The sequence below is a fragment of the Euleptes europaea genome, chromosome 2, assembly GCF_029931775.1.
Source record: "Euleptes europaea isolate rEulEur1 chromosome 2, rEulEur1.hap1, whole genome shotgun sequence".
NCBI classification, from domain to species: domain Eukaryota; kingdom Metazoa; phylum Chordata; class Lepidosauria; order Squamata; family Sphaerodactylidae; genus Euleptes; species Euleptes europaea.
In genome coordinates, this window is record NC_079313.1 from 98,972,095 (window position 1) to 98,997,546 (window position 25,452).

The 25,452-nt window shown below is 41.3% G+C and overlaps 1 protein-coding gene across 1 annotated transcript; it reads right to left on the reverse strand.

The window, feature by feature from the left end:
- Nucleotides 1-738: 738 nt before the first annotated feature.
- PHTF1 (putative homeodomain transcription factor 1) lies at nucleotides 739-23,269 on the reverse strand. The gene is made up of 18 exons (XM_056867537.1): nucleotides 23,207-23,269; nucleotides 21,642-21,698; nucleotides 20,144-20,213; nucleotides 19,475-19,633; nucleotides 15,163-15,328; nucleotides 14,213-14,365; nucleotides 13,366-13,507; nucleotides 12,912-13,082; nucleotides 10,823-10,900; nucleotides 9,125-9,343; nucleotides 7,959-8,087; nucleotides 7,181-7,453; nucleotides 6,722-6,853; nucleotides 6,457-6,543; nucleotides 2,961-3,116; nucleotides 1,842-1,937; nucleotides 1,566-1,691; nucleotides 739-775 (listed from the first exon to the last, which is right to left on the reverse strand). Exons 1-18 carry the CDS (start codon nucleotides 23,249-23,251, stop codon nucleotides 755-757), a joined length of 2,280 nt encoding a protein of 759 aa, XP_056723515.1. The 5' UTR covers nucleotides 23,252-23,269; the 3' UTR covers nucleotides 739-754.
- Nucleotides 23,270-25,452: the final 2,183 nt, after the last annotated feature.

Below are 25,452 nucleotides of genomic sequence, written 5' to 3' on the forward strand. Positions count from 1 at the left end.
AAGCCAGTATGCTAGAATGGTAAAAGTATCAGATTAGGCTTTAGGGAGACCCAGGTTTGAATCCTCACTCTGCAATGAGTGAGCCAGTCACTCTCAGCTTAACCTACCTTATAGGATTGTAAACGGAGATGAAAACAATATAAGCTGCTTTGGGGAGATGAAAACAATATAAGCTGCTTTGGGTACCCACTGGGAAGAAAGCATATAAATGAATTAAATAATAAATAAAGCTGAAAACTAGGGAAGGCTGATGGGTAGGAAGGAGAGAAGATAATGGAGTTGCCAGAAGAGAAAGAAGAAATAGTGGGCGGAAGGTGATACAGGGAAAATGAAGTGTAAAGGGTACCCACCCACCCCTGCCCCAGATCCTTGTGGGTACCCCGTTTGTTCATATTTTAGTGCTCTCCAGTTAGAGTAGTTTGACCTATTTCTTGCAGCAACATAACTCAAAACTGTTGCAACATGTTCTTAATTTCATATTTCTCCAGTAAGAGGCAATGAGTGGTTTCTCCTGTACTCCATGGGAGCTGCAGATTTGTCCCATTAAGTTAACTTTATTTATTAGGATAATTGACCAAGGTTTATTGAACCGTATCTTCAAGCTCTGTGATCCCTTAGAAGTGTAAGGAAGGCTGCATGCATGTTGGTGTAAAGCACCAGCTTCCATACCAAGCCCGGTGCAGACTTCTGCCTGGCCTCCATTGATATGTTCTTGGGCTCTGCACGGGGGAGGACTTAGCCTCTGTTCTTCCAGTCATGGTTTGATTTTCCACAACTAAAAAAATTAATTGGACATCATTACCATCACACTGAGAAAGCAGGCATTGAGTTTGAGTAAAAATCCCACCCCAGCAAAAGTGGTCCCATAACCTAGACAAGGGCTTGGCTCCTATGGGGCCACTTCTATCAGCACAGCAGAGTCTTCCAGAAGAACAGCTTTTCCCATTTGTGAAGAAGAGGAGCTGGACTTTTGTCGATTCCCCTTTCCTGCTTCAGACTTCCAATTTGTCCCCCAACACTTCCCTTTGGGTCAGTGGACCCAAAAGAACATGACTTTGGGAGGCAAAGAAGAATGCAGTGAGAGGGGGGAGGCAGAGTAGTTGCCTTCCTCTAGTGAGACTCTCCTTGGGATCAAAGGTTAAGACCCTTCCCCAGCAGAAAAGCTGAGTGGCAGACCTAGCCAGTGTCCAAACCAGTCCCCTGCCTATTTTTTAACTCTAGGTTTGATGCTGTTTTCTACATAGTTGCAGTCTGCACTCTTGAATAGCAGAAAAAAATTTAAATTCTCCAGCTAGTAGGTCAAAGTTGGGGCAGATATTGCAAGCACAGAGTTTCTTGTCAACTTGGGGTGGGTTTTTTTTTTTATAAGCACTAAGATTTCAGTCTCAAAGGAAGGTATATGAGACAAATTCATGTCTTCTCCAAGTAAAAAACTGAACTTGTGCCTGGCTAGACAAAAATACGTATATCTCAGTAATTCTATTTCCCAAAGTCTTAACAGAATGGTGAGGAAACATACTTTCAAAAATTATCATTCAGTTACATTGGCCTGTCTCAGCACTTACTCTGATATTGAATCCTAGCAGATCACTTATGACACCAGAGACTGCGGACAGGATCACCACACGTGTAATGTTGTAGATTAAGGGATTCATTGTCAACCCGTACAGTCTAAATGGCGTATCTAACTCCTGCAGTAAGAGAAGATAAATTAATGTGGCAGTTCTGCTTCTACTCCCATATGATAATGGAAAGGTCACTCATCCCTGACCTGCAAATCAGTCCATGGAGTATTAATGGGCAAACTGCTGCAATGGGTTGGATTGAATTTAACCACGTACCTTCAGGAGCTTGGTAGAGAGCTTTAGGACATTGTTCACAAGAATGAGTTGTTCTTTCTTATTTGGCTTCTTCTCCATCTTTAAATATAAATTTACCTGGAACATAGATTGTTTTTAAAAGCATTTATTCAACACAGTCACTAATCCAAGTCAGTTCTGCAATTATAGAGACTGCAGTTTTGTGCAGTAGTGGCCCAAGTAACTTCCTTTACCCTCCCTTAAAAGCCAGTAGTCCCCAGCTGCAGACGACATTAACCAAAGCAATCCAATGCTTGTGTTTTAACAGCAACTAAAGTATTTTTCTTTGAGCCATAAGCAAGACATCTGAGACTGACTTTAAAAAGAGCTTTTTAATTATATTTTAAACACACAGCGTTTATCTGCATGCCAAAGCATGCCTCTGATTCTCCCATCGCTAAACACTCAAATTAGATGGAGAGAAACAATGACAACAGTCCAAGACAAGTTTACAAATTAATCCTGGCTGGATGAAGAAGAGAGATGGTTTTAAGGGCCTGGCCTGAAAGGTTTTAAAGGAGGCCACATTTGTGAAAAGTTTAGCAAAGATGGTCATGGGACTGTGCCCACGCTATTTGCTTCCATGCATCTGGAAGTAGGTAGGTGCAAAAGAAAAACAGCTGGGGAGGAATTATATGGAAGCCACACTCCCCAAGGGCTAGTACATTTGCCCAGCTGCTTCTTGGTTTCAGATTTTACCAAACAGTCCCTGCACAACTCCTAATTGCTTTGTGGCCATACAGGCAAAGACTTTGATTTCTTTAAAATGGAGAGAAGTGAAAACTTAGCACTAATTTGTTCCAGCTATAAATGCCTGTACTTGCACAGTGAAATTGTGGCTCTATGGGCAGAAAACCTGGCCTTTGGCTTGGAGCATCTGGTTTGAGGGCACACTAATTCAAATCTAGTTAAAACACATGCTCCATAAAACATGTCATGAATGATATGGAAGGATCTTCTAGGGCAAATTACCATTAGAAAACCATATCTACACATCTATAACGCTGGCAAGAGTTTCTACTGAAATGGCCAAGTTACACTTTTAGGCTAGAGAAAAGGTGGTCATGGCATATAAATATATTAAGCATATAAACAAGATACCTGCTCAGTGAGCAGGATTGAAACATTACTGTATTTCTTGTTAGTTTCAGACCCAAGAGATGCAAAGCGCAGCAAGAAGAGGAGCAGTGCTGTTTCCCAGATTAGGAATTCCCAGTTGTAAGCGGCATTCAAGAATGTCTTGTGACCCTTTAAAACCTACGATAAATAATATGACAAATCAGCAAAGATTCCCATTACTTTTTGTAGCATCTGTTACAGCACAAAAAAGGATTGGAGTGATTCCTTCCCACATTTGGAATTTAAAGCGTGCACAATAATAATAGTTCCTTGTCCACTAAGTCCTGACTTAAACATGTACTGGTGAAGCAAAAAAACCTGTGTGACTCACCCAGAACCACCCAGATGCACCCAGAACCACAATTAAAAATGGCCTGCTACCCAAGCAAAGCAGCTACCTGTGCTTAAAGGTAAAGGTAAAGGTCTCCTGTGCAAGCACCGGGTCATTCCTGATCCATGGGGTGACGTCACATTCCAACATTTACTAGGCAGACTTTGTTTACGGGGTGGTTTGCCAGTGCCTTCCCCAGTCATCTTCCCTTTACCCCCAGCAAGCCGGGTGCTCATTTTACTGACCTCGGAAGGATGGAAGGCTGAGTCAGCCTTGAGCCGGCTACCTGAAACCGACTTCCATCGGGATAGAACTCAGATCATGAGCAGAGCTTGGACTGCAGAACTGCAGCTTACCGCTCTGTGCCATGGGGCTCATAGCCCGTGCTTACTACACCAGACATCCAGGTGAATGTTGCACTGGCATGGTAGGCCTGCTTAAGAGGTTTGCAGTCCAGTTTCAGTTATCCTGGATGATTCTTGTCAGGCCTGATTCCAATCTAGGCATGCCTCTTAGTAGCCTTAGAAGTCTAGTTAATATTTCCAATATCATTCATCTTGAAAGAAGTACACTGAACAGAGTGGTTGGTTCATTGTGGGCACAGTATGCATATAAACTATTAGGAAAAAAAAGCCTTTTAAAAAATAAAACAACATTTTTAACAATGGCTGTTACCGCACTAGGTATTCCCAGCAATGTATTAAGAGTTTGGAAATGTTATAAAAAATACTGTTCGCACTTTCTATGTATTCCCACCAATGTATTAAGAGTTTGAAACTGTTATAAAAAATACTGTTCACACTTTGGCCCCTTTAGCTGTGAAGACGTCTTCCAACCATTTTTTAGCCGTGGTATCCAAAAACCCTTTTAAAGCGATGTTTTTTATAACATTTCCAAACTCTTGATACATCGCTGGGAATACCTAGTGCGGTAACAGCCATTGACTAATGTAATAGAATATGATTAACAACCATCCGCTCTACACAGATAATTGTAGGAGAGTAATTACATGGGCCCATTAAATGTCTTGCCAAAAGAGCTTCCTTCCAGAAGAAGGTGGTGATCAATTTGTGCTTTCAGAAATATCTCTGGCAATAACTAGAGTGACAGGGCTCACATTCTTGGCTAATGAATTGTTTTACAGCTCCAACCACCAATTTATCTATACTCATGTCCTCTAAAATTATATGTTAGTCATAACACAGAATATCGGAAGTAATGATTACACGTTTCTCATACATATGATTATCTGCTGGCCCCCAACCCATATTAGAACTATAAGTTCACTTCCATCCTCGCTGGAACATTCCTCCCATTCTCAGAAGCTTCTTGCGCCTGGGCCCCAGTACATACATCTATTGATATGAATTATACCAGTTCTAATCTACTAGAGGCCATATTGTTTTGTAGCATGTCTCTGTCCCAAGGCTGTTCTGTTCTAGGTTTCTTAATTTCCCTATTTGGCATGTCCCAGTATTTGGCTAAGACACCAGGCTGTCCTTGATTCTGGCCTGCAGAAGTACCATCCATGTTCTTTTTAGCCAAGATCAGCAGTTCTTCCCCTATATTCTCAGCCCTAGCCGTGAGAAAATGAGATGGTGAGCTGGGCACAATTGATCAGGTAAGATATTCTGCTCTGCCAGCATAATGTTTACATCAGTCCAAAAGATACCAAGAGTGCAACACCATGTCAACTTGGCAAATCCATGTCCTCAAACCCACATTTACCAAGGTAACCTAAATTGGCAAGGTGAGGGGAATTTGTAAGAGAAAAGAAGGAGGGATGGGTAATTTAATTCCTTCTTCACCTGCTGATTCTCCCTTGCAAATGCCCTCACACACTTTTTTGTTTCGATTCATTTGTTCCAAGCCAGGATCCATAACATTGGTGATTTCTTAACAATAAAATTTAAGTTGTCAATAAAACTGGCCATACTATGAGAGGATTAGAAAGCAGCAAATATAACAGGGTTGGAGCTGGAAACCATTGAGCATGTATGTTTTTAGATGTCCCCTCTACAAGTCAATATTATTGACCCTTTGATTAGGGAAATGGGCTCTGATGATGAGGGTGAATGGACCAAAAGGTTTCTGCTGGGACACAGCTCACCAATCACCACCCAGGTTGCAAAATACTGTGCAGTAGCAATGAAGCTACATCGCCTTAATGTACTTCCTTAATCTGTGGAAATGTAAAATTGGGTGATTCCTAATTTTGTTGGCCTTGGTTGTAAACATCTACTCTGTATGGTCAGTTTCTGTTTTACCTGTTTAATCTGGCATATTAGCCACAAATAAAATTTATTTATTTATTATAACAACAGGGTATTATAACAACAGAGATGCAGGAAAGATCCAGAAAATTAGAGGATATTAATTTACCTGGAACAGATATTATACTACTCAGCAGTAGCTAACTAGGAACATAAACTATTGGCAAAGGAAAGGCAAATGCTGCTGAAGTAGTTTGAGCAGGCAAATCAGAGAAACTTGTAATCTTAAACATGGTTTCCCATTTTGCCTGGAAACAACTTTCCAGGGAACACACAGTAATGAAATGAGGTATATCGAAGCAACAGCAAGCCTGTTTTGCTTCAACTGATACAGAGATCTTGCTTTTTCAATAGGAATATATCTTTTAGACAAGGTTACATTACATAAAACTACATATATTCTTGGAAGAACAAGGGCCTGGCTGAGTGCTTCTCCCTTAGTGTATGTACTGCAGCCAATTCAAAATGCATTTCTTTGAGACACAGTCTGGCAACTAGGATACCTGCTACTTGTAGGGCTAAATATAAGGGCCTCTAAACAAGTATCAAAGGTTATAGAGACTGTCCGTATACAAGGACGATAGCATTTTAGTTCCCCTGCACAGTAGACCTATAGTACTTTTAATTGAAAACTTGCTCCCATGTGAAAATCATATCCCATAGAAAATGCCCCATATCAAAAGGAAGGCAAGGCTGGGAGCCTTTTGATGTGGTAAGCTTTTCAAATGGACAACAGTTTTCACATGGGATCCCAAGTGAAAAGTGGTATAATACACATTATTCAGTCTCAAGTGCTTGATCTGCCTCTAATTCAAGAAGCAAAATTATCTTTGCAAGTAAATATTACTGTTTTAAACAATTATGGGACTCTTACCTGTGCACAGCATATGAAAGCAATTGAAAGAGCCAGTAAGAAGATGGAGGATACAATTACATCAACAGATCGTTGCGGGCCTCGCCTCTGCCAAACAAGATGTTGAATGGGAACACAGGAAGTGAATGAGTTCAGAGGAGAGGGCCACAGGGAGCAATACCAATACATACTGAAACACCATAATCTCCCCAATAGTTCGAGAAACCACCCACAGCTTCCATCTTCTGCTTTAGGCTGAGAACCAGTGCACTTAGCTCAGGCTTACCTTTATGTAGGAGCGAAGTGATAACCACATCTTAATGTTTTCCAGCTTCTTCAGTCTGAAATGAGGGATTTCATACTTCCTGGCTTTCCGAGCAGAGGTAATGTGGCTAAAAAGTTTGGCAAACAAAAATCGCTGGCAAAAAATTAATATCAAATATGAAAAACCTTATATTGTTACCATCAAGCAACTGCTCTAGATCCCTTTCTAACATCACATTTCAGAGGCCTGGCTATCACACTACCAATAATATTCACACATTAAGTTAGGAACAACCTGACCACAAGATGTGAAATGTGACTTGACAGGTTTCAACTTCCACCTAAATCTGCCACTTGCAGGAAGGGGAGAAACATGTAAGAACACAATTTGTAGTACCAGGTGTTATCTGGGGATACAAAAGGCTTTGTGATTCCAGTTCTAGCCTAACTTTTTCTCAACCTCTTGGTTGCTCAGACTAACCTGTTTATATGTTCTCTCGGCAACACACATCATGAAGAAAAACATCCAGGTGAGGCACAGCCGCTCAAGGAAGATAATTGTTGCAAGGAGGACAACAAGAGGGATTGTGGGGGCCCCACAAAAAATAAATAGAAGTTCATTTAAAGAAAGTGACCACAACTGTTCCAGGGTCTTTGAGTGGACAAGTCGATAGAGGAACGGAAGGAATGCCAAACCAACTGTAACAATATTTCCCAGCCACTGATAACCCGATCCTTGCTGACAGGCATTGACCTGTTGGTTAAGAAAGCAACAGCAAAATTACAGACTGTAAACAGGCCACAGCTAATTTTTAAGAATGAGTGCTAATCAGGTATCAAAGAGAAAATCCTTTCAGTACTGCAAACTCCAGTTTAAAGCATCTTACCTATTAACAGGGCCTCATAAATACATGCAATTAACAAGAAAACCTCATCTTTGGCGACCATATATTCACCATTAATGATTTTGCACAATAAGGATGATCTAAACACATAAGAGTAAAAAAACAAAACCCTGCACCCACTAAATCCTGCAAAGCTTTGCTGCAAACCATGCCACACTCTCATATACCCTCTGCTAGCCATGTTTCAGCAAGAGGCTACTGAAACACAAAATGGCTGGGTAGCAAAGCAAGGTATTTTTGGTTATGCCTCTATTGCAGCCATAGTGTATCCCACCCATTCCAGGATACAGAGCAAATAAGGGTCATAATTTACTTCTTTCCTCAAGTGTTCATTTGATGAACGTGACCTCTTACCCTGCTCATGATGATTCCGCTAATCTCCAGCACGGACAAGTCCAGTTTCTTGCATTCATTCCCCTCCCAGATGAGAGCACTCACTTTGGAAGAAGCAGGACTTGTGTTCTGCAGCCAGAACAAGTGGTTCTGAGGAAGAAAATGTACCTTGAAGCCATATTCTGTATTATATTATGAGGTACTGTGAATTTGTTGATATTCCCTTATTGTATCATATAGTTATTTTAACATGATCCTATGAGGAAAAAGTCTTTGCTTTTGTTTCACTTCACTAGTTAGGCTGGTTGTTGGTTATGGCCTAGTAGGGCAAGACTAGGTCTTCCTTCTGTTCCAGTAAAATTCTGAACTGTTTGGGTACTAGGTGCTGTGGTGACGCTATTGTCAGAAGCGCCTATTAGATTTTTCCCATAATGTAAATAGTAACAAGCACTGAAATCCCTTCATGAAGTCCCTTAGTAAGAATGTTGAAGGACATCATCCTACAGGGGATATTTCTGTCAGAATGTAGGAGTCATTTCAGGTTCCATAAAGCTGAAGATCACTGCTATGGACCAAGATCCTGAATTCGTCTTGACATAGCCATTGTTCAAGGACACTTTTGCTTAAGTCACATCTTGCATTCTGTAGATCTTCATAAAGAGTATGTCCAAGTTAACACACCTAGGCTTGGATCTTACAGTCCCATTCCATGGGCACAGTGGCAGCTTCTCCAACTGAATGGGATTTTGGTTTGCAAAAAAAGGGGAGTGCAACTTATGCAGATTCTCCCTTCCTGCTGCAGACACCCTGTTTGCCCTCTGAATTGTCCCTTCTGGTCGACTAACCCAAAAGGGCATGATTTCAGAGAGCAAAAAAAGGCTGCAGTGAGTGGGAGTGGGGAGTCACATTCCACTAGCACAAGCCCACTTGTGGTGGTTAGAATCCAAGCCAACACTTTGTGGCACTGTTAACTATGCTACACTTTCAGCTGCTTGGATATACCCATAAGCAGAACAACAAACCCGAACAAGGTAACAATAACCCTCAGATAAATGGCATGGTGAAGAGACATGAATGCACAGAATTCCCTGATGGTAGAGAAACCATCACAGGAAAGTTTGACTCTCATTTTTCATGTGGGTAAATCACATCCACAAATAATAAAAGATGTTTTGCATGATACACACCTGCTGGAAAACATCCTCTTTCGGATCACGCTTGCTTCCCCTGCCTTCTTTCCCCTTGGCTTCTTCACTGTCACTGGTAAAGGAAGAGCGGCACTCGGGCCCATGAAGCAAGTCATCCCACAGCACATCCTCTGTTTCAGAACCATGACGGGTGCTTTCTGAGTCTCTACAGGATACGCTGCCACTCCGAGATCCTCCACTACTAAACTGAGGTTTGGTCTATAAGGAAATGTTGAGAAGGTAGCTGTTGCAATCCTGATTCAATGGAGATCAGTGCCTTAATTTCTGTGAACCTTAACGAGGCCCTGAGCTAGACCAATTTACAGTTGTTTAAACTGCAACGGTGTGAACAACTGAAGCCCAATCCTACGATAGTCCTTGTGTTGCACACACATGCGCCACAGCCGCTAAAGAACCCCGTGGTGCAATGATGCTGAAGGACATGCTGACATTAAACCATACCACTATTCTGAAAGAACAGAGACTCCTTCGATGCTAAACTTGTGCTGGATCTGGTGAACCTGTATTTGGCAAGTGCCATTTGTACCCAACTGGTGCATTCATGTCTCAGAATACACTCAGTCACTCCCACATGCTTTCCTATGTAGCTATTATAGCCACTTAAGAACACCACAATATGTTGACATAGGTTGTTTAGGACAGGGGACCAAGCAAGTATTCCTAACCTAGAAATTATTTTCCAACAAACAAAATCTGTAGCTCAATTCTCTGCATGAGTGTAGCAGCTGATTTTCTGTTTTAGCAACATCATCAGAACTCTAGCACACAAGAGTGAAGCCAGTATTTAAATGATATCCAAATGCCAAATGGGTGGAGGCTTTAGTCTGGCAGAGATTTTAATGTTGTTTTTGTGAAAAATAAAAAATGGCTTTTAAAAAAAAAACCTTCAAATTTAGCTGCTACAAATCTCTTTGGGTGGGTTTCTGTTGTTAATGCAGTGCCTTAACAAAATGGAATGTATTGGTAGATTCAATATTTAAAAACACAAAACAGGATTGAACAGAAACACTCTCATTTACAAAGCTTAAAAACAAATAAACCAATCCTCTTGCCTTCCTACATCACTTTAAACTGAAGAGTCTGTGATAATATAGGAAATGACATGTTTTCCACCCAAAACATAAAAGTAGAATATAATTCTTTAATATGTAATACTGTTGTTTTGTTAAAAAAAAAACCTGACTAGGTATAAACAAGAAAGGGTACATAACAAAATAATAGCTTTTTAAACTAACTTTAGTTGATATAAGGAAAGCATTACTGTTTGTTCTTTCCTTCATCTACCCCCAACCTATGCACACAACACCCCTTTGTCTGGTATTAGGACTAAGAACAAGGAATATTCAATTAAACACAGATATACCCTAAGGCATCTATCCAGAAGTGCAACATTAATTGAAAACCACACACTAATCTAACCTCCCTAAACCTTTAATTCAAAGTGGCCAATGTGTATTTTCAGACAATGCAAAGTGCAAACAATGACAGAAAGTGACATTTGATCCCACAGCCTGCCATTTGACAAGGCGGAGGTATACGTGATGCGAGCCAGGTCATTTAAGAATAGCCAGTAAAGAAAATCCAACACTTCAAAATAACACCAGCATGACCTCTTGAATCCAGGCTTTTGCTTCAAGCTACATACTGTAATTACTGGAGTTCTTGAAGAACAGATACCTCTTGAAGAACTGTTGTGTCTAATTCTGAGTCCGATACACTGTCAGAGTCTTGCATAGATTTCATGGCTTCCTTGACCTGACTCAGAACACAAAAGAAAATAAGTGGGAAACTTTAAAAAGGGAGAAGAACGCAAAGTAACTAACACAGGTTTATGCTTTATTCAAGATAAAATAGTCTACCTCATTGTCCTATTTCTTTTATACAAAGAGCACTACACTTTCTGACCCTGTTATCCTTTCTTTGCACACCTTATTATTTTATTTCCAACTTTCTATTTCTTCCTAGGCTTTTGCCTTATTTCCAACCTTTCATCAAAATGTTTTCCACATAATAGAACTGCAACAATTCTACATATCTATCTTCTTATCCTGCTAATATCCTATCCAGAATAACCAATAGCACATTTGCTTTAAGTACTACTGTAAAGGCTCTGTTAGATAAACTTCTATTTGGACAACGCACATATTGCTGCCTATACCTCTTGACTATTCAGAGCTGCACAACAAAAAGGTAACTAAACTGAGATCCCAAGAAGAGGTTCAGCATTAAGCAGTCTGAACATGGATTGCTTTTTTAGGTTTAAAAATTACATGGAATGCAAGGTCATCCAAACAGCCAGGTGATTTTCTGTGAAGACAACCAAACCAGTACCCTTCTTAGGAGACTATCTTGCTTTCCATGCAGCTATAAGCCAACAGATCCTTTATTAAAAACCTTTCCCACCTTTCCCTCTGTCCACACAGATACATGGCAGCCCACACATGTGTCAGACAGGCACTGCACAAAACATTTAACACAATATAAACAAAGAAAACATAAAACCAACAATTCAAATTATAAACTTCAAAAAATAAACATCAGACAAAGATTTCATCCTTTGCCTTTAAAAAGCTCTCATGAATAGAACTGCTTTACACTGCCTTCAAAAGCATGCCAAAGTAAATGCTGTCCTAACTTCCTTTGTAGATTATTCCAGAGGGGCTGTGCCACAGCTTAAAATGCTGTGATTCAGCGTATCTAATCAACTTGGGCATGGGCACTACAAGGAGAAAAATTCTTCCAAGCAGCTTGCCAGAATAGTCTGTTCTAGCTAATTGCAGGAAATTTTGTTTTGGGAAAGATCTCCTGACAGCTAGAAATACTCAATATCTAATCTTAGATATCTTACTTTTAATTTTAACTTCTCATAAGACAATGGCTGCAATCCTGAAGTGGGGGGCTAAAGGTCTTCTGGAGCCGGTGTGATCCCGCACCGGCGTAGGTGCCACCTTATCATGGAATAAAGTGGCGCCTGCGCTGGTGAGGGAGAAAACACGCTGGCACCAGTAAGCCTCACTGCTGTGCAGGGCTCCTCCATCATAACTGCGACACCGGCAGTGAAATCCAGGAAGAGGGAGCCCGCGCCAGCATGCCCGGGGTGTTCCTGGAGGCAGAGCTGCTGGTTTTTGGTGGCTTAGACTCACTCTTTTCAATGGAGGCATTTCGCCTGTTTTCTATTTTAAATCCCTTTTATTTTAATATCGGCAGCTTGGAAGCCTCTGAGGAGGCAGCATGGCTGCGCCGTTACCGGCCGCTGCCTAAGTGCCCCCACCCCCGCATTCAGGAATGGACTGAATGTCACCTAGAAGAGTACTTGTATCCTTATCCTCTTGCCTGCTCTTTAAATAACTATGTCATTGTATAAATGTGGGGTTATTGCTTTGTCTACCCCATATTTGCCTTTACCACTTTGGTTATAAGCTACTAAGAAAAATCCCTCATATTGTTGAAGAGTTATCTTTGATATGCTAATGTCAGTTCTGTGATTTCTATTTTGTTATCAGTATTGAATATTCCCAATTAGTTTTATTTATTTTTATAAAATCAGAAAGGTGCTTAATGCATGCCAGTCCCAGATTACCTATCTAGTTAGTTTCCAAATATTTCTAAATTACCAAAACACATTAAGGCAGCAACAAAGCAGGTGTTTAGAGCCAGTGTTAAATTTGATTCTGACAAGAAGTCATGCCCAAATTATGCTCAACTGGAAATTGAGAAATTACTTCCTTAATATCTCTGTTTCTGTAACAATAATCTATAGATTTACCTGAGATACTGACTGGTTTGCAGAAGCAACAGATGTCCTTCTTTGATTCTCATTCACACTGACAGTAGAAGCACCTTCGACACTTCTGCGCAACAAAATTCTCTGACCCAGAGCATCAGCATCCTCTTCACTTGAAAGTTCATCAGAAACACCAGAGCGTCTGTCAATATTCTGAAAGAACAAGTCACAATAAAGGCTAGTCAGCATCAGGTATAAAGAATAGTTCACATCCACATAGTAATTTTGCAGTGTTTTGCTTGTATTGATACAGAGCAATTTTCTATTTATTGGTTATGATAGCACAATAGACAGAAAAAAACAGTAAATTGAAACTGCTCTGCAGAGTATACAATTTCCATAATTAAAGTTTTGGAAGATTAAGATGTGCATTGTTGTTCGTACAAAGTCTGAACATTGACATCCGGTAAAGTAAAGGATCAAAGCCCAATCTTACCTGGTTATTTTCTACACCTATCTCTCTCCCATGATCCTTGGACCGCTGCAGACTGGACTCAGATTTCGAAATCCTCCGTCTCATACCACTGCTGTGTTCTGTTTCAGTCCATTTATCTGCTACCCGCTGTCCTCTTTTTATTCTATGGAAGAAGATTCCACACACAGAATGTCTTCCTTGGAGACACATTTTAAAATGAGAGGCAGCAAAATCATTCTGAGTATAAAACAGCTGGCTTTTCTTTTCTCTTTTAAAAAAAGAACTATTTTTTTCTTTTAAAAAAAGAACTCATAAAGTGCCAAGTTCCAAATCCTAAGAGAAGGCAATTAAAATAGTTATGAACAGGGAAAAAAATCCCCATTACTGTTTTAAATTCTACTAAAATATTGAAGGTTAAGAGATGAATAATAAGAACATCTCCTTCACCTGCCTAAGACTTGTTCTGAGAGATTCAAGGAATAACATTTGTCCAGTTCCTCTGTCTCGTCCTCCTCCTATAAACACTTGATCCTTTATCCCCAGTAAAACATAGGAAGAAGGTAGCAGCACATCTGTCCTCTTCAGAATCAATTATATATAAAAATCATAAATTATTTACATCTCATAAGATTGGACAGAAGGAGACTGAATCCAGCAGAACTGGAACAAAGACTGGATGAGCAATCCCTCTGCAAACCCTCTCCACAAATACCTCCTTACTAGAACCCCTAAAGTGTTTATTTACCGTAACAGTGACCACACATGAGTGCTAGTATGAAGTAGTTCCATACAGCATGGCAATCAATAGCTGAGCCTGAATTAGCATTTCAATTACAATTCCTCAATACACCAACATCACCAAACATACCCCTCCTTGTTCCTCCTGTGCAAGACTGTGTCAAAGAGGTCACTAATCCTGGATCCCAACCCTACAGGCTCTTCTTCTCTGCTGATATTGTCAATAGGAGTGTAGGCACTGATATCTCTGCTTCCATCACCTCCTGCAAATTTGCGCATTTTTCTACAAAAAAAGAAGTTAGATTTTAGCCATCAGTCTGAGTTCGGTAAGAAATACCCCTCCCTCCAAAATAATTACAGAGATGATGAAGCTGAATAAAGACACATCAGTGAAATCTGCAGCATGTGTGTAGGCCATCCATTGTGGCCACAATGTGACTAGGCTGACACAATAGCATGTGGGCCCAAACTCTAGCTGTGTATTGCTGAATCTTGTAGTTCTAAGTGGGTTTTCCCCCGTGCTTCTGAGAAATGGTAGCAGAGAGGCCATAACCTCTTTTTATTCCAAAAACTAAAAGATCTGCATGGTACACTCTGGTCCCCATAAACTGAACAAGGAATATTTTTGGTCCAAATGCATCATACCCTGGCATACATGTTACCAATGACTTATTCCTATCCATCACTCCTGGCTCTACCAAACTATAGACTGATATAAAGCAAGGCATTCTGGAGCCCCTGCAATGCTTCTCTACAGGGCAAAAGGGGGCATGGTAAATAAGAGGTTACAGTTTCACCAGAGAAATAAGTACCTTCTTCTGGGGGTTCATGTCACCATCTTTGCCTAAACTCCTAGAATGCGATCAAAAGACAACAAATAGAAACACATTCCCAAGGCCAACTCTGGCAGAAGTTTTTTTCAATATGGAAGAATTAGCCACAGGACACAATTCATATTATGTTATACATACACACCATAGATTTATTTAGAGACTACTAAATGTGACTGAAAACACAGGGAAGGACTCCCTCCACCCACACACACAGAAACACACCAAAAATTACTGTCATTTTCCTCACCTCCTCCTCTTGCTTGCACTGCTTCCATTGGTCCCTGAGGGTTTAGGTAGCTGAGTAGATACTATTTGACAGTGTACGGTTCCCATCAGTAGCATTAGGCACAAAGGTCCAATAATTTCACTTGCATTCACAACAGGCATCATGTAGTATAACACAATTGCTACAACTGAAAAGACAGCACATCAAACTTGGCTACCAGGCAACTTTTTGTTTTAGTAGTGTGAAATATAAAAAATGTTTTTTAGAGCTGAGAGCAGTAATCATGCAAATGAATGTAAGAAGAGAGAGGGGAATGATATCACCGGCTGCTGATTTCACAAGGCATTGAGGCCTGCATATGTCAGCAACTTGGCCCTGGCTTTTCCCCTTCTGGATTTACTAGGGAGAAAGACAGACGGGGGGGGGGGGGGGAGAATTGTCATAAACGATAGCCTGGTTTTAGTCTACCAATGACATCAACCTTCTCTCCCTTAGTTGTTTCATGTAATCTTCCCTACCTGGGCCAGAAAATTGAAGAGAAAATAAGCACAGACAAGGCTTCTAAATACAGATATGGAATGAGACACAAACAAAAATTGCACTGCATTAGATAACGCCAGAATGTGGTTGTTAACAAATAGTCACAACAATTCCCATTTCAATCAAAATTCCTTATGAAACAGCAGCTCAGAATAATTCACCATAAAAGTAGCCTCACCGGATTCACAAATGGGTTTCACCAAAGTGCACACAAACAATCACTAAGCAATCTAGTGATCACAGAATCTCTTCTCTCAACTTTACTCTAAACATGTGAATGCATCTAAAAGTGTGAACGTTCAAGGTACCTATACCAGTGATGACATTTAGAAAGAGCAAGGGTAGAGTGAATACTTTTATTCCCCTCCTGCCACCTAGTTCTTGTGGATTCCATACCATGCATCAGTCCGAAGTATAAATGTTATTTTGTTCTTCCTGCAGCATTGCATTTTCTGAATGGTAGGGTGAAGGAGCACATTATTAATGAAAATATTCAATACTATAGTCTGGAAAGCCCTCTAAAATAGTTCAATAAACTTCTACAACAACAAAAGGACAAATAACAAAGTTGTTTTTCAACAGTACTGACTGAAAAATGCCTACAGTAGAAGCCATTTTTTCCTGGATTTTGAACAATAGTAACCTGTGTATGTATCAGATTCTTACAGAAAGAACTGGGCCACTCAACACCACAATATATCAGTGGAACAAGATCTGTTCAAAACACTTCTTATGTAATCAAAGGGGACTGAATCGAGGCAACATTTAAACACTATGGTTCAGTAAGAGACAAGACTTGAACATACTATGGATGACCACAACAATGAAAAAGGAAGAAAATGTTAATGATCTAGATATATTTTTTAATAAGCATCTTTCTTGGAAAGAGCAATTGCCCACAATTTATATAAAACCAAAGGATCTTATCATGGACTTCCACAGAAGTGATTAAAAAAATAGCAGTTTAAGAATTCTTCTGGTTCTCCTTCCAGGCATGTCAGCTGCAGTGTTACAAGTTAAAGTAAGACTTCCATTGTCAAATAACCTACTATTTAAAGGTAAGACAGCTTCCTGACACCAAGCTTCCTTTAAAAAAATAAAATTGAATGAAACAGCTAGTTTCATCGTTAACATGTAAATTTTATTTTCATGTAACACAACGTGGATGAAATCTCTGAATAAAGTTGAACCAGGGACAAAAAATAAGCTAATCAAAACTAGAATATCTGGAACTATTTCACCCTCTTAGAAAAATCTGTACAATGCTGCAATTTGAAACCCTCAGTTTACCTGGGGAGTAAATTTTCTAAAGATCTGCGTGATTAATACTGTGGTTGCAATGACAGCAGTATCAAAGACAATCTTTTCCCCAAAACACATGTGACAGTGCCTTACAGTAGACCATTAGAGTTGGCCCAGTACAGTCTTCTCTGACAAGCAATGTGTCTCCAACATCTCAGGCAAGAGTATCTCTCAGCCCTGCTGCTTTACTAAGCCTTTAAATAGAAAATGCTGGAGACTGAACACAGGACCTTCTGCATGTGAAGCATTTCCTCTAATACTGAGCTAGGGACCCTTCCCACACCTCCTCTCTGATTATGATGAATATATCATATGACAATCTTTATTGAATAAGTGTGTAAAAAGCAGGATGAAGTTTTCAGTCATTAGTCTCTTGCACTGCCAAATACTCTTTGCAATTTCTGTTCTGCTTCATATTTCTGTGCAGTCTGATTTTGGCTCATATCCTGTTTATAAGCTGCTATGTAAAGAGGATAGTGAAGCAGTCAGTACTTCGCACGTTAAGACTGCATATAGATCTAAAAATTTCAAAGCAATTTCTCCCTAGCTCAGGAGTCCCCAGCCTTTTTGAGGGTGCAGGCACCCTTGGAATTCTGACAGTGTGGTAGGAGCAGCCACACAATGGCTACAACAAAACAGCTGCTGCAGGAGGCAGAGCTAGCCACCAAATGGCTGTCACAGCTTACCTTTAGGCACACAGTGAAGTTCCTTGTGCTGTAGTGGAAGCTGCTGCCAAAGCAAGATTTTAAAAAAATCTACACCACCCGTAGAATCTCCAGTGGCCAATCAGAAAGCCCCACCAGGCCACACCCACTATTCTAAAAACACTTAGCAGGCACCAGGGAAGGTGTCGGTGGACACCATGGCACCCACAGGCACCACGTTGGGGACCCCTGCTTTAGCTGATGTGATGGTTCTGGATTCCTGGGTAACCATAGAAATGAAATAAAGGACAGGGGTGCCTCACTTCAGGAGAAATGAATGGTTAACTTTGTTGTGAGGAGAAAACCTTTGGTCTTAAAAACTCTTAGGGGTGACTGTCTCACCCAGTCAGAGCTAATGAGCTGGGGAGGGCTGAAATAGAGAGACTGCACTCAGTGCAATTGGACCTTGTCTACAAGGAGCCAAGAGTATTTGCAAAGCTGCTACTGCTGAGATCAAAGCAGGGTGTGCTTGTCTATGTAACAGAGTATGGTAAGGAAGATGATTTCTCAGTCCAAATAGAAGCACCCACACTGTAACGGAAAAACTGATTGAGAGATATCAGTGCTGCTGCAGGTCCTGTAAGATTAATATTGTTGTGGCCCTTATTCAACCCATAAGTGGCTAGAATCATAGTCTCTTGCACCGATTCATGCACGCCAGTTTTTATGGCCTACAGTAAATAAGACAATGATGTAATTAATGCCCTGTCAAACTGCTTTGGTTTCCCTCTAGCCAAGAGATCAGATCCCCTTTAGATGGCAAAGAGAAAAATGAAAGGAAATGGAGAAAGTAAAAATTGGAAATGATAATGGAAGAGAAAAATGAAGAGAGAGAGCAATGAGAAAGAAAGGTTGGGGGAGGAGACAGGAAGCCAAGCATGTTAGCTTTCACCAGCTCTTTGTCACAGGAGATGAGCTAGAGGCACTAGACTAAAAAAAGTAATAATCATTGACAAAATAGCTAAGAACAATAAAGTGCAGAATTTATAGGTGTTTTATTGGAAGCAGGAAGCAGTAATGCATAATTTGATTCGCTCTATGCTTATGCCAAATGGTTACATAGTACAAATATAAGATTTAGCGTGTAGTCATGTTAAACACATAGTTTAGAGTAATAGTTGGTTACCTAAAGAAAATTGTAGACCAGATGCTGAGGAGTAGCAAAATAAATAGGAATAATCTCAAAAACCATTAGGAAGTATACTATATTTCAATTAAGGGATATCAGAGTTTTTTATAATAGGTTCTTCCAGTCTGGATATTTTTAATAACCTAGCTGTTATAGAAAGTAGTTAACATATGGCACTTCTTAGAAGGTTTGATAAACAGTGTGTATGGCTCATGTATATATGTATTGTATACTACCAAGAAGTCCATACAAGGGTTCTTTCCCCTTTGCTTAACACTTTCCCTGACCAACCAGATGAGTCTCTGGTGAACTACAAAGCAGTAAAAGTGATGAGCTGGTTGATTTCCATGTTATAACAGAAGACATTCTCATATTGCTTATAATCTGGGTTGGATTAGCCAGCTCTTCTGCCAGCAAAAAAGGAAGGAGGGGGCCCCACGCCAAAAAAAAAACAGTACCAAGGATGATTGGACCTCATGGATAAAAGCCATGTATGACGGCAAGTGTAATAAGGAGAACTGGGCAAGACTGAGTGGAACAGCTGGTACACCAAGTGATGGTTATAGTGCATCAAATAATTTGGGCAACCTTGATATACGGTAAGTGCCATGCTTTTCTCTTCAAGGGATCCAATGAAAACCTCTTTTCCCCCACTCACCTTGTAACAAATATAGTACTAGAAGCCATGTAAAAATATGCCGGGATGTGACTTGTATCCACCAATTGCTAAAAAATGGGAAGAACACAACCCGCACAATCCCTTTCCTTGTAAGAGATGTCCAAGGAATTTCAGGTTTAGCTTTGGCAAATGTAGACCCTAGAAAACATGCATGACAGACACAGTCAGTTAAGGTGCAAGTAAAGAGGAAATCTATCTCCTCTTATTACTTCCCACTCAAGCCAAGACTCCTTTTAAAGTGCAACCTTGGGCAGAATTTGGGGATATTTTTTCCACTACAGAGGCCTAATTCTCACATATAGAGGATGAGGAAGCAAAACTTTGCCCAGACTTTACCACTTCAGACTGCAGATAGAAGTTAATGTGAATGTCCCCTTTTTAAAAACAATCTCCGTGCATATTATTCAGAAATATATATATGCCAGCTCTCCAGAGATCTGCTTTCAGCAGCATAGAAAACTAGTATGTCATGGGAAAAACTAAGTTAAAATGTTTCACCCTAAACATTTATTTTTTTATTGGATGAAGGACTATTCAGTCATGTGAGCCCCCACTTGCAGACAAAACTAAAAGAGCCCATACACAGATCTGCCACTAGGCTAAACTCAAATTAAGTGCCTCTCCCAATATGATTGTTCTACCACTTACCTCGGATCAAGTCAACATCTATTAGGTCCAGCTTTAAGTGACCTTTCTTTTTGGGTCTGTTTTTGAAGCCCTACAAGGTAAATCACAAAGAATGGGTTGGTTTCTTTGAATATAATAGGCCAGGGGTGTCAAACATGTGGCCTGCGGGCTGGATCTGGCCCCCAGACGGCTTTTCTCTAGCCTGAGAGCCAAGGCAGCCAGCCCCCACTCCCTTTATGGGTTTCCTGGGGCCACAATGGCCCCGCTCTACAAGCCAGCGACCCTCCCCCATCCTATTCCAGGCTGAGCAGAGCTGCTCCAGCCTCACTCACGCAGTGAAACCATGTCCCTTTGGGTTAGTGGACCAGAAGGGACAATTTAGAGGTTAGTGGACCAGAAGGGACAATTTAGACGGCAAACTGGGTGTCTGCAGCAGGAAGGGTATGTTTAGCCTGAAGAGGAGAAGACTGAGAGGGGATATGATAACCATCTTCAAGTACTTGAAGGGCTGTCATATAGAGGATGTTGCCGAGTTGTTCTCTGTTGCCCCAGAAGGTCAGACCAGAACCAACGGGTTGAAATTAAATCAAAAGAGTTTCCGTCTAGACATAGGAAGAATTTTCTAACAGTTCGAGTGGTTCCTCAGTGGAACAGGCTTCCTTGGGAGGTGGTAAGCTCTCCTTCTCTGGAGGTTTTTAAGAAGAGGTTAGATGGCCATCTGTCAGCAATGCTAATTCTATGACCTTAAGCAGATGATGAGAGGGAGGGTATCTTGGCCATCTTCTGGGCATGGAGTAGGGGTCATTGGGGGTGTGGGGGGGGAGGTAGTTGTGAATCTCCTGCATTGTGCAGGGAATTGGACTAGATGACCCTGGTGGTCCCTTCCAACTCTATGATTCTATGTATTACTTGTTTTCTGTATGCATTGTCCTACTTGCGATGCTTTGTTTTTAGACTTATGTCATTCAGTTTTCTACATTTTTAACATATCATTCCTGTCCCCTTCAAGCCAAAGCAATCCTATTGGGACATGTAGGTGATAAATGGATTCCTCCATCAGACAAGAACTTACAAACGTACTCTTCAGTGGCTGCCAAATTAAAAACAGCTCCAAAACAGAAAAAAGAAGAACCACCCTACTGTTTCAGCCTGGTACGCCAAGATCCAGGAAATTATAAAATACTGTCCCAAATGAGAGGTCCCAAAAGAATCACACCTACACTTACAACTTTATGAAGAAATTGCTCCCCCTCCTTTTGTATACTGAACCCAAAAATAATTTCTGTAAAAACAACAACACTATATTCAGTTCAGTGTATATACTTTAAAGTAACACTAATTGAGGCAACAATATAGTGATTGTTGCTTCACACAACTGCTTTCTTTTCTTGCTTCTCCCTTTCTTGTTTGTTTGGCCCCTTCTGCCTGCCTGTTTAGGGCTTTTTGTTAAATGTAACTTGTGAGGAACCTATATATAAACAAAAAAAAGTTTTTTAATTATCTGCAGAAAACATTTTACCTTCATCTCAGTCTGTTCTATAGACTTTTCCCATATCTGTTGGTCATAGGCTCCAATCTGAAAAAGAGCTGCTTTTATTAAAGAAAGAAAAAAAGAAAAAAAATTGACAGCCAACCTACTGGTCATGTCCCTCTAACAAACCAGAGAATTAACAATACAAACTTATGAGGCTTCTAAATTATTTCCAAGGAGTCCTCTATTTCAAATTATAAACTTTAAGATTATTTGGAGGGGAAAGTACATCTACTCTGTTTAGTTTATTGAAACTAGAATCCTACTATGTAATTTTTATATTATTTAAGGTGTCATGTTAAGGCTTATGCTTTGTTTCAGTTCTGTTTTTAGATTTCTGATTTGGTTCTACAACCCTAATCCTATTGTATTGTTTATTGAATACCCCGTCCTGTAGATTGTATTGACTCACACTGTGTAATCTGCCTTGAGTCCAAGTAAGAAAGGCAGACTATAAAAACGTAAATAAATAATAAATAAATGTTCCAATATTGTACTAATATAGGAAGAAAACCATTTCCAGCATAATTTTAAATTTGTTTTTAAAGATTACAGTAAATACTTAAAGATACAGAGGAAATTTGATATTATTCATGAAAAAGAATACTTGAATGTATTCTGCTTAATGACACAGTGCTGGCAGCATTACAAATCATTTTCACACATTGTAACTGGGATGTACATGTTGCACTACAGTCTTACATCAAGTGAGACTGAAGAACAGAAACCACCTACAATAATTCAGCAGCAACAGCAACAAGACTGACAATTCCTGGGCTGTTTCTACATATAGATTATTTTCTGTGTAGCTCTTTGAGTGTCTAGACAGCAGTTTACAGTTTCCTTGCCTCAACCCCTGCAGCCACCATTTCCCCACCCCCACCAGAAGCCTGGCTAGATTGCTACAGTGTTACAACTTATTGCCACAATCTACTGGTTCCCAGCTTTCATTGTTCAAAATTCATCTAGATCCCTTTTCACTGCAGAGTTACAAGGGGAAACTTGCAGGCTACAATTTTCCCCTTATAAATCTGCACTAAAAGGGGCTAGGTCCACTAGGAGTTTAATGAAAGCTGGGAATTCTAAGATCATGGCAATAGATATTTATGATATTATAGCAATTTTGTAATTCCCAATATTTTAAGCCCTACAGGGAGGGGGGATGCGGACTGGTAGCTGCAAAGCCAAGGCAAGGAAAGTGTCACTGGTGTACATGGGACTGGCAAAACGAACACCTGCCCATTAACATGGCATCCAAAGGCTCTTTGCTATCTTCACAAAGATCACACCCAACCAGGTTTGCTAAATATCACAGCAAAGTGGGGGGGGGGACACAGAAGTAGGATGCCATCCTGTGGATGCTCTGAAAACAGTCCTGCTCTAAGGCAGCCAAGGCAGAACAAAACATCTGTGTGGAAACTGCCCTGATTTGCACTACCATGCCCTGAACCCTTCCTAGGAAAATACATTGTAATTAATACAACAGAGAAAGAGAGACAGCGTGTACCCATGGATGACACTGTTACATTCAAAAACAAGTCCCTGCAACTGACCTTTTTTTGGTACCAAGCAATACCATCTTCACCATTTGAGGCCATCTGGCAGACACCAACAACCAAATTCTCTGCATCAAAAATACAGAAGAAAGCTCATTCTTCTTCCAAGCCTTAAATATTAGGCACACAGCAAGGTGTGAGCCATCACTGGCCATCTGTTCAGTGCCCGACTAGAATAGCATTGATTCTACTTTGACTAATCCTTTCTGTTGTACAGCTGATATGGGGATGGGCCGGGAGGTGGAAGAGTTGCATTTTTACATCAAGTATTGTTTTAGTTATTGCCTTTATTCATGACTGTCGGGCATGGCTTTGTGCACTGGCAGAGAAAGAAGCCTGGCAGAGTCATGCTCCAGTGCCACTGTTTGGGCCCTCCCCAGCCAACTCTTTGAGGAACTCCAAGAGGGTAGCCCCACGGTACTGTGTCACAGCACACACCCACCCACCCCCCAAGTTTTTGGGCACCTTCAACTTGCTGTGGCACCACCTTTTGCCGACTACCGCAAACTTTTTTCAGACCAACGGAAAGGGCCTCATAAACTCCTACGATCTTCTTCCTCATTCACAGTGACCCCTCCGCCATCCTCCTCTTCCATTCACACTGAGCCCTTCCCCATACCCTCCTTTTCTACGTTGCTTCTCTGCCAAACTCTCCCCCCACCCCATATCATTAATTCACCCCTCCTATCGCTCATGTTGCTACTCCTGTCCAGCCCTTCCAAACCTCTCCCCCTAGCCCTACTTCCCCTTCCTCAAGGGGAAAGCGCCTACCCTGCCAGAAAATATTTTTGTTAGTCTTTAAGGTGCTACTGGACTCTTGCCCTTTTTCCCCTTCCTCAGTCCTTACATCGTACCCCTCCTTACAATTTATGCCCCAAAAAATCCCCGAAGCCCATCCCTTGACCTGGGCCGCACTCAGCTTCCTACTGTTACCATAGCGACCGGGGAAAGGCGACGGGGAGATCATCAAGCCCCCGATCGGGGAGGTGGCGCTCGACTGCCTGTGCCTGCTCGCCCCCCATACTCGGCAGGCAGCAGGAGCCAAGCGCCGAATCCACAGCTCCTTCGGGACAGGTCTTCGTGGAAGAGGGAGGCAGGCCGTAACAGCCGAGAGCCGAATCTCGGATGCAAACGGAGACAGGCTGGAGCCCTGCAGTGAGAGCGCCTGCGTGGGGGAGGGGGGGGGAGACAGGACGCGCAGCCTCAAGGCGCAACTTGTATTAGTAACGAAGGATGTGCACGATGGTGGAATGGACGAGTATGAGGTAAAGGGAGAGGAGAGGAGGCGAACACCCACGCCTGGTGTAGTGCTTTACGAAGTAGGCGAAGCAAGGTCAAGCGGAAAGAGGCTTTCACGAAAAAAAGCTTTTAACTGTAGAGAAATACATCTGAAGCTGCCCCTCTTTCGTTTCTGTTCTGATCGGAAGTCCTAACGACCTCTTGAGTGCTGGGTGATAGTTCCTCGTTGGCGCTTGCGTGGGAATTTTAGTCGCTGTGCAGTGGTGCGCGCGCGTTTCTTGCCCAAGAAGCCTAGCCACAAGCGACTCCCATAGAGTCGGCTGCCTTTTCCTTAGGAACAGAACAGAACAAAGGGAAGGGGGAAAACGAGACGTCTGAGAGAAGCATATAGGCCAGGAACTTCTGCAGTAGGCCTCGTATAGGATTGCCCACTCTGGTTTGGAGAATTCCTGGAGATTTTGCGTGGTGCTTGGGGAGGACAGAGTTTGGGGAGGAAATCCGTACCTTGGGTTCGGGGTTTTTTTGTGTGTGTGTGCCATGCCGGTGGCAGGAAGTGGTGGCTGCATGGTTTTTGTAGTGTAATCTATGGGCAGGGACGTGATATGTAATTTGATTGGGAGTTTGGGGTGACCCAATGCAAAAATCCTGACGATCCCTGAGGATCTGTGCCTAGGAACCATATGTTTGCACCACGGCTGTGCCACAAAGCAGTGGATCCATGCTTTTTTCTGGTGTAATCTCTGGCTATGGATATATGTAATTTGACTGTAAATTTGAGGTGATCTAACAAAAAAAATGTGAGGATCCATGAGGATCCGTGCATCGGAACCCCATTTTTGCACAGTCCAGGGGATCCATGATTTTTGTGGTGCAATCTGTGGCCATGAGCATGATATGTGATTCGATAGTGAGTTTGGGCGACTTAATGCAAAAATCATAAGGATCTGTGCTTTAGAACTACATTTTTGCACCATCGCCATGCCACAAGGCAGTGGATGCATTAT